The sequence below is a fragment of the Uloborus diversus genome, chromosome 6 (genome assembly GCF_026930045.1).
Source record: "Uloborus diversus isolate 005 chromosome 6, Udiv.v.3.1, whole genome shotgun sequence".
Lineage (NCBI taxonomy): Eukaryota > Metazoa > Arthropoda > Arachnida > Araneae > Uloboridae > Uloborus > Uloborus diversus.
In genome coordinates, this window is record NC_072736.1 from 118,875,993 (window position 1) to 118,886,388 (window position 10,396).

At 31.5% G+C, this 10,396-nt stretch overlaps 1 protein-coding gene across 1 annotated transcript; it reads left to right on the forward strand.

Annotated features, from left to right (window-relative positions):
- Positions 1-77: 77 nt before the first annotated feature.
- Positions 78-10,028, forward strand: LOC129224265 (heat shock protein 83-like). Its single transcript, XM_054858693.1, has 8 exons — positions 78-189; positions 282-434; positions 1,181-1,547; positions 4,636-5,238; positions 5,693-5,883; positions 6,765-7,181; positions 7,654-7,878; positions 9,627-10,028. The coding sequence occupies exons 2-8, from the start codon at positions 282-284 to the stop codon at positions 9,843-9,845; spliced, it is 2,175 nt and encodes a 724-aa protein (XP_054714668.1). The 5' UTR covers positions 78-189; the 3' UTR covers positions 9,846-10,028.
- The last annotated feature ends 368 nt before the right edge of the window (positions 10,029-10,396 follow it).

Sequence of the window (10,396 nt, forward strand, 5' to 3'; positions counted from 1 at the left end):
ACTTAAATAATTTTTTTTAGGTGTTTCCGCGGAATGTTTAGAGTAAGTATTTAAATGCCCGCGGAGCCGGCGTCTGTAGAATTTTCATTTCTTGAGCACGTGTGGTAATATCTAGAGGTATTGCTGCTTTTGCACTATTTTCAATTGCCTGTGCCATTTTGTGATTCTTAAATCATAAAATTAGCGAAGGTAGTTGGTGATTGCGATTCTCAATCCTTTAAATTTTAATTTATTACAAAATTGAATGTTAGTCGCTAATCTGTCGTAATTTTCTCTTACAGATGCCTGAAGAAACCGATGTTCAGATGGGAGAAGCCGAGGCGGAAACCTTTGCTTTCCAAGCTGAAATCGCCCAGTTGATGAGCTTGATCATCAACACCTTTTATTCCAATAAAGAAATCTTCCTTCGAGAGTTGATCTCCAATTCATCTGATGTAAGTATCCTGTTTGAAAAAAAATCTGCAAGTTGCGTTACTAATTTTTTACCATTAATATTTCTAGTCCTAATTATTACGAAGACTCTAGATGAAATAAAATTTCAATTTCATTTAGCGAAAGATTAGTTTCAATTGTAACAAGAACTTAAATTGGGGAATTTGTTGGATTCGAAATTGTCTAAAAACATCCTTACATCGATTTCAAGTGGAAAGATTTATGAAGTTAAAAAAATGTCAATGCAGTGTGAGGGAAAAAGAGTATATTAAGAAGTGAATATTATATTGATAATTTAACTATTATAAAAGTTCTTAATGGCAGCAATTGCTGCACAAGAAGCTGGCAGTTATTTGTGAGGTCAGGGGGGGGGGGAGGGGGCAATTGACCAACCTGTTTCTGAGAAAACATTTTTGAAGAGGTTGGTTCTCTTTTTTAAAACTCAATATATGAATTTAATGTAATATGGTATAAATTTGGGATTTGCTTTAAAGTGCAAAATTTAAAAAATGTAATAATATTAGCAACTGTTTAGCAGTGATGACCCTGTAAGTTTGCCTTAATATATACTGTGCAATGTGTTGATAAGTCGGTCGCTTATTAATAAAAAATAATCGCCTAAAATACTATTATAGCAACATCTATTTCTCTAAATTCAGTGTGAACAGATTTTGAGTCGCTTAAGTTATATATTGAAAATATAAACCATATGGTTTTAGTTTCATCTTTTTTTTCATTCTTGTTATAGGCACTTGATAAAATCAGATATGAAAGTCTTACTGATCCTAGCAAACTTGAGAGCTGCAAAGATCTCTACATAAAGATTGTTCCAAATAAGGATGACAAGACCCTGACTATCATTGATACTGGCATTGGAATGACCAAAGCAGATCTGGTTAACAACTTGGGTACCATTGCCAAGTCTGGCACTAAGGCCTTTATGGAAGCCCTGCAGGCTGGAGCTGACATCTCTATGATTGGACAGTTTGGTGTTGGTTTCTATTCTGCTTACCTGGTAGCCGATAAAGTCACCGTGACCTCCAAGCACAATGATGATGAGCAGTACACATGGGAGTCATCAGCTGGTGGATCTTTCATTGTTCGGCCAGATCATGGTAAGTGTCCAGCTTTTTAAGTATTGAACAAAATTAATCTGGTTTCCCTAAAGATTACTGTGAGATTCTATATATAGCTAATTTGTCAATGTAAAATTCCCTAACAGGGTTTTAAATTAAAATTTAACGAAAAATCCTTATTGTATAACTTATGATCCTGAAAACTAAACCGTACATGCAAGAATGAAATTCCAGTCTTTAAGAAATATGTACATAGAAATATCCATATTTATTAAATTCCGTAAAAGCTCTAAAATGTTCCGGAACTTCCTAAATAACAATGCCTGCATTTTAGTTTCCTAAACAGGCTTAATTTAATTTAAAAATCCTTTTAAGTTTATGCAAAGTTTCTTTTTAACAAAACTACATTAAAAGTTTTTAAAAAATACTAGTCTAGCCTTTAGATATCTCTAAATACGTTACATTAAGTTCAAATCTGGAGATTGAGGGGCTATTTTCTGTATTTTAGGACTATTTTTGAGGCACTAGATGCACACTTTGAAAACAGTGCTTCATATTGTTATCTTGATAAAAAAAGTGGTTTCCAATAACCAAATTTTTGGTTAAGAGTTCAAAATTGGTTTTTTAAAATATTTAAAGGAACGGTATGATTCATTATTTTATCGAAAAATTCCGATCTAATAAGTCCTGATGCTGATATGCACCCCTCACACTAGAACACCTCCACCGTCGTGATCAACTGATCCAACTAAGTTCTTAAGATTAAGTTCCTATTTTTTTCTTCTACTTACAGTTATGCAACAATTTAACCAAAAATGTCAAGTTCATTTTTATCTGTTAATAAGTAATCTGTAATTTTGCGACGAAAAGCGAAAGCTTTGTTTTTCGTGCGAACAAGAAAATTTCTGCGGGAAGAGGCACCATTTAATCCAGCTAATCAGAGAACTTGGCAAAAAATTTTAGGTGAAAATTAAACGTAAATTTTTTTTAACTCCGTAGAAACTTTTGCAGCACTCAAATGTGTATTTTTTATAATTTTTTCAACTTGAAATCTCCGATCACATTTTGTCCACTTTGCCGGTTGACCTTTTCTTACCTTGTTTTCGGTCCGATTCTTTTGTTTAAAGCATTTTATCAAGCACTCTACTATACAAACAAATAAATTGATTAATTTAGTGTCATTTCAAACAAATTTACCTCAACTGTGGGAAACAAATTCGAATTTTGAATGGTGTGTGGATACCAGCGATTTTACAGCAATAAGCACAATATTAAGAAACAAATAAACAAAAAATTAAAGCCAAATGACTTATAAGGGTCAACACAATGCAAAAATATTAAAAAAACGGCATATGATAATTTTAATCAAGAATTTATTCGAAAATATTTGAGTGTACGATGACTTTTGTGGTGTGTTATTTCTGTCTCTTCGTTTTCTGACCCATTTCTAAAAGTAGATCCGTTAATATTTTGAAAAAACCAATGGGTTGTATTTAGAATATCATAGGAATGATGTGAAAAAAATATTTGATTCCTTATTCAAATTCAGTTTAGAGTTATTTTGGTTTTACTAAAAAATGTCGAAGTGTACGAACACTTTTGGGAGCCACTGTATGTGCTAAAGTATTGGTTCTGTTTAATTCCATTGAAGTGTGTAAGCTTTAGGAAAGGGGGGGGGGGGGGATTAAGTGCACTAGTATCATTTAAATTGATGCCATTAAAAATGTGTAAAATTACAGAACCAATAGCAGATGTGTTTTGAATGTGCTGTGCTATCTTTCTGCATCTTGAAGACATTTTAAGTTGATTATTTAAGGTTGTTGCTCTTTTTTATATAAAAATTCCGATTAACACTTTCCCGTCTGAACTATTTTGAGCTATGTATCTTATTTGTGTATTTTTATTGTATTACATATTTCAAGTTGCTTTCTTATTGGTCTTTACCAGGCTTTTCAAAAGAAATTCAAAAAATTTTATTACAAAACTTGATGTAGTGAAGGGTCAGAAATTCACTTAACTTTCGACAAGTGGTTGTGCAAATTATGATTTCGGTACATCTGGTAACTTAAAAATGAAACTAAAATCATCCATATTTCACTTAAAATAGAAATTTTGTCTTTTTTGATACTGCATGTCATTCAAAATATTAATGTTGCTATAACTCTACAGCAATTCTTTTAGCTATGTTGATTTTTTTTGCTTGAATGTATCCTGCTGCATGACATGCGAAAAATGCACGAAATGACTTACTGTATTATCCGCTAATTATGTAATAAAAGCAGTTTTGTGGATTATTTTGTACTGAAAAAAGAATGAAAAATTCATAGCGCAAAAAAAGATTTCAGATGCTAATTGATTTCAAGTCTGCGTGTATTCATGGCAATCCACTGGTTTTTCATGGGAGATATTGACAATGATAAGCTGATTAAGAAAAATTAAAATGAAAGTATAGTAATTCATAAAATTTCTTTACAAAATTTCCTTATAATGAAACAAACTTTTCATTAGTACAAAAGCTATGTATAGTGAGCTCCATGCTAAACTGATGTGAAAAATAAGGTATTTAAATTGTTTGCTATAATACTCAACAAAGGCTGAATTGTTTAAATTAGTTACTTTATTTTTCAAGTTAAAAAATATTTACAATATTGTATATTTTTTCAATAACTAAATATATTAGGGTAGCTTAATGATATTGATTCAATGTTTTTGATCTGAAAAGTGCTAATTTTATTGATTTAGCATGATGCTAATTAGGTTTCATAGTCCAGTGAATATTGAAATAATGGCTCATTTTGCGGCTACTAGGTTCGTTAAACTGGCCCTGCTTATAAAAAAATTCTGGGAATAAACTGCATGAAAGCATCTTCAATTGTGCAAATGTATTGAGAAATATAAAATTAAGACATATTATACAAAACAGAAATCGGATTTAAATAAGTTAAAGAAATTATTTGTTATACTTAAAATTCAAGCACACTCAAACTTGGTTACGAATTTATTCACAGCAAAGTCTAATTTTATACTTGTCTTTATTTTCAATGTTGGCAGCTATAATATTTTTCAAGTTAGCTGGTTTGTAATTCTTTGTTATAAATGTTAATTGTATAATGAATCATTTTTTCAGGTGAACCTTTGGGCCGTGGCACGAAAATAGTCTTGTATCTTAAAGATGACCAACAAGAATACTTTGAGGAGAGAAGAATCAAAGAAGTAATCAAGAAACACAGTCAGTTCATTGGCTATCCTATCAAATTGGTTGTTCAGAAAGAGAGGGAAAAAGAAGTTTCAGATGACGAGGCAGAAGAAGAAAAGGAAGAAAAACCTGAAGATGAGGACAAAGAAAAGCCCAAAGTTGAAGATGTTGGAGAGGATGAGGAGGAAGATAAGGAGAAGGGAGATAAGAAGAAAAAGAAGAAAATCAAGGAAAAGTACACTGAAGATGAAGAATTAAACAAAACCAAGCCAATTTGGATGAGGAATCCAGATGACATCAGCCAAGAAGAGTATGGTGAATTTTACAAGAGTTTGACCAATGACTGGGAAGATCATTTGGCAGTAAAACATTTCTCTGTAGAAGGACAGCTTGAATTTAGAGCTCTTCTGTTTGTCCCTAAACGAGCGCCTTTTGATCTTTTTGAAAATAGGAAGCAAAAGAACAATATTAAATTGTATGTGAGGAGAGTGTTCATCATGGATAATTGTGAAGATCTCATTCCAGATTACTTAAGTAAGTTTTTAATTGTTTTCAGAATTTATATTTAATCTCGATTTTCTAAAGGCTTGTTAACTTTTGTAAATTAGGGGTATAAAAAGCATTTTCACTGCTTATACCCATCAGTCAAAATTATTTATGTATTTCACAATGAATTGTTAATTTCGAGATTTTTAACTCTATACATTTACATCCCATAATGGAATTGCGAATACATCAGGTAACTGTATATGCTGAATTTCAATTGGGTAGTCCAGAGTTAAATAAAGCTAGTGAAGTATTTAAAATTTCAATTACTTATCAAGTTCAAATGAAATTAGTTGGCTATAAGAATGCTTAAGGTTTAAAATTCTTATTTAAGCATTATAAATCTTTTGAGTAGAGGGTTTTTAAAAGTTAGCACACATAGGTATTGGCTTTTTTAGTTAAAATTTAAATATATTAGTTAAAATTTAATTTTGTCTTACAGACTTCATCAAGGGTGTTGTGGATTCAGAAGACTTGCCTTTAAACATTTCCAGAGAGATGTTACAACAAAACAAGATTCTCAAAGTGATCAGGAAGAACTTAGTCAAGAAATGCTTGGAGCTTTTTGATGAAATTGCAGAGGACAAAGATATGTACAAGAAGTACTATGAACAGTTCAGCAAAAATCTTAAGGTAAGTTTCATGTTAAGATGACATACTAAAAGGCAAACTTTTTCCCTAGGATAGATAGAATCTCAAATTTCAAATATAAAAATCAAGCTCATTTGAACCAGTTAGTAAATTTTCAAATATAAAAATCAAGCTCATTTGAACCAGTTAGTAAATTTTCTGTTAAAATGTCTAACTTTTCTGTAACCTAGAAATAAGCTTAATTTTAATTTATTTCTAAGCATCAATAGGTTACGTAGGAACTAGTACTTTCTAGTATAACCTTTAGCATTTTCCTAACTTGTAATGGCCAAAAAGATTACAATAAATCAATTTATTGTAATTCAATCTTTTGACTGACGAATATGGAATTATTATTCAATGATTAAAGTAAATTATTCTTTATTGAAAGACTTATAATTATATTCATGTTATCAGTTCTATAACTTTACATGGAAAAATTAAATGTTTTAGTCTTTAAATATTAAACTCTGTGTACAATCCAGGGGTGTTTATGATCCAAAATTTTAAGTTGAAAAATATTTGGCCGATATTTATGCATGTTTGAAGAGTAATTAGTTTTATCAAGCTTCCTCATTGGTTATCATCCCAGATTTATTCTATTTATTCCAAGTTAAATAAATAAGACTGGCTCCTATTCATCAGGGCTATAGAGGGAGAATAACAGATTCCTTGGATTCCTTTACCCTAAAAGCATTTGGACTTCGCCTCTGTAGTCCTGCTTTTTGCTTTGAAAAATTCAGTCTTTAAATAGTTCAACCAATATGTGTACACTAGGTTAGTCTGTTTTGATTAAAACTAATTTTAACTAAGCATTTCTACACTTTTTTACTTTTATAAACTCCTCCATTCCAGTATCTTATGTTTCTTTCTTTAAATTTCAGTTGGGCATTCATGAAGATTCCACCAACAGAAAAAAATTAGCAGAATTCCTTAGGTACTACACTTCTCTCTCTGGTGACGAGTACTGTTCTTTGAAGGACTATGTGTCAAGGATGAAAGAGAACCAGAAGAGTATCTATTTCATCACTGGTGAAAACAAAGATCAAGTAGCAAGCTCTGCCTTTGTGGAGAGGGTCAGGAAGCGTGGATTTGAAGTTATTTACATGACAGAACCTATTGATGAGTATTGTGTCCAGCAGCTGAAGGAGTACGACGGTAAGACCTTGGTGTCTGTGACGAAAGAAGGTCTTGAGTTACCTGAAGATGAAGAGGAGAAAAAGAAAAGAGAGGAGGATAAAGCAAAGTTTGAGAATCTCTGCAAAATTATTAAGGATATTTTGGACAAGAGAGTAGAAAAGGTATTTTTCATTTTGAGTGTTTGAATTTAATGGGAGGACATTCTTTTCAATTCTGTACTAAAATAGTTATGTGCCATTTCTTTAACTAAAATGTTTAAATTTATCTTAAATTATATTCCATATAAAATGTAATAAGCACCAAGGCTTATAGATTGATATTATCAGTTTGGAAAAGGGGAAGTTCTTCTAAATAAGGATCTTGAAGTTTATTCTATATTGGTAATAGCTTTTCATTAATACAAGAAATTTAATATGATAAACAAGGTAATTTTAAAGAAATCACTATTTACAAAAGGTCTAGTTAACTTCTCAAAGCTCAATTACCCATAACACGAAAGGTTTTAGTCTGTCCCTTGTGACTTTTAATTAAAAGTTGACAGATTAAATAGTTAACAATATTCAATTTTTTTCTTGTTAAATTTATATGTTTTCACATGTTTTATGTGAACTAATCTCAATTTCTGTATTATAGGTTGTAGTCTCCAACAGATTGGTTACTTCTCCTTGCTGTATTGTAACGAGCCAGTATGGGTGGAGTGCAAATATGGAAAGAATCATGAAAGCCCAAGCTTTAAGAGATTCTAGCACCATGGGTTACATGGCAGCCAAAAAGCATTTAGAAATCAACCCAGACCACCCCATCATTGAAAATCTTAGGCAGAAGGCTGAAGTTGACAAAAATGATAAATCTGTTAAGGTAAGAGCTTTAAAATGTTTTGTTAATTCTTTTTAATTTCTTAGGGACTTTTCTGAATGGTATTATAGTATGGGACTGCAATTTTGAAATCTGGAAAGTTTTCACTTATATTTAAACCTGATTTTTTTTTCGAAAGACCAAAGCATTTTCATTGCAGTGTGCTATGCAGTTAGCTGTATTTAACATCCACATTTGGTTAAAGATGATTCTTAGCAATACGAAGCAGTCTGAACACGATATAAAATTTTAGTTTAGATTTTATCTAAACTGCTGCCTACATATTTTCTAAAACTTTTGTTTTAGTGCAATGAAATCTACTCTCCTTCAGGTTGATAGGTAAAAACAATACCCCAATTAATATTTTAAGGGAGGTAATTGTAATTCAAAACATTTTGCCACTCACTTTTAGCTACTTAAGTTGGTTGTAGTGTAAGACTCTGGAGGAATAAGAAATTTCTTAGCAGAATTTTTGTGCATTCTATAGAGTTTGCATTCAGTTTTAAATTTTATCTAGGTCTGAATCGCACAAACATTCATTAAAACCAGGAAAATGACTGTTGCACAACAGGAGTTTTATTTTTAGTGTTGGGAATTTGAAATCGAGAAAGGTTGCAGTCTCTAGCATTCAGGATTTAAGGTCTCATACTGCATAGTTTAAATTAAAAGCTTCTACGGTAAATGTAGAGTAGCTTGCCTAGGTGCAAGACCGGGGTTTTGTTTTCAACATGCTTTTGGAGGTGTGGCTTTTAGACTTGCTGTTGGACGATTTTAGGTGGCTTATTATTGCCAAATCAGTGTTAGAAGATGCAAGTTCAAAATATTAATATTAAACAGATCATCCAACTGGCGCCCATCAGGGTATAAGCTAGGTTCAAAAGTTTTTTAGCATAAAAGCTAAAATTGTGGGAAAAGTTTTAGCAGAATGCTAAAATGTTAACATATTCCCATATCTTTCTAAATGTCTCAGTGTGTTTCATCTCCAGTTCAAAATAAAATTCTTATTTCATCTCTATGGCATCCTTAAAGAAATAAGTACAGCAGCTATTTTTTTTAACGTAAAATGAAAAAAACTACATATTTGGTTTTCAGAACATTGCACTCTCTTCCTCCTAATATTGCAGTTATTGAGAGTTAAGTTTCTATTAATGCTATTGAGAAGGGCATAATGCCGGAAGACTAAGTATTGGTGACTTCATAGTAATTTTAAAATCTTAGCTTAAGATTTAAAAAAGATTAAGTTGACTATTGTCATGCTGCTTCCTCTCTTGCATTGCTTCTCTCTTTTTTTTTTAAATTTATTTTTTGTTTGAGCTAAAAAGCGAAAATGCTTTACTTTGCTTGAGCAATTGAGATAAGTGTTTTTGCATTTTGCGAAAAATGCGACCGTAGCGGAAACTCTGGCACCCATAGTTGTTAGATAATAATCATATTATTAAATTAGAGATTAATTTTAAATTTGAAAAATGATCAAAAGCCTGATACTACATATTTACTTGTATTTTTTATTTGAGGAGACAAAATTTTTGTGCTTTGTTTTTTGTGGAAACCTAATAGTAAGCTTATACAAAAAAGCTAAAATGCAATAAAGAACAAATGCAAAATTTGCAACTAAAGTGCTTTACCTTATTCTTGGCAGTATTACTTTTAAAGGATGGCTGTTTTTGCATATGTTAGACTGCTGCCTCTTAATTTGTTTTTATTAACTTATGAAATATTGTCTATACATTCTTTCCCCTTGTTTTTTCCAGGATCTTGTGATGCTATTATTTGAAACTTCCCTCTTGTGCTCTGGTTTTGCACTGGAGAACCCCCAGACTCACGCCTCTAGAATTTATCGAATGATCAAACTTGGATTGGGCATTGATGAGGATGAGCCCAGCAGCTCTGGCCAAGAAGCCATGGTCGAAGAAATGCCTGCTCTTGAGGGAGATGATGAGGATGCATCCAGAATGGAAGAAGTGGATTAGGTTATTTAAGACTTATTAAATTAAATTAAATTATTCAGGATGTGTGCTGAAGTGATATGGACATTTTTTTGGAATTGAAAGAGATTGTATATGTACATAGAAGTTCCTTTATTTAATATTTTACACCATTCCATTTGTTGTATATTCATTTTCTTTACTGGAATAAAATTGTCAGTTGCTATACCTTTTTGTTTTATCAATGTTAAGCCTCTAACATTCTCTTGATGATTCAAATCATTTTAAGGGTTCAACCCAAATCTGAATTATGGGAAATTCAAGGATCCTTCGGATCCCAAAGATTTCCCAATTCCTCAGATGTATTTTACCAAAGCGTTCACCACAGGAAAAAAGTAGTTCCATTCATTTACCATTGAAAGATAAAATAGAGCAGATAGGTTAGAGGGGGGAAAAGTTTTTTAATTCTATTCAGTCTTTCTGTATCCTGGAAAATTTTCAATTTCTTAGTTTCTTCGCCGATATATATTATATGTATCGGATATTTATTTTGAAAATATGATACTAATAATCAAAAGTAATATAGTATATTAATG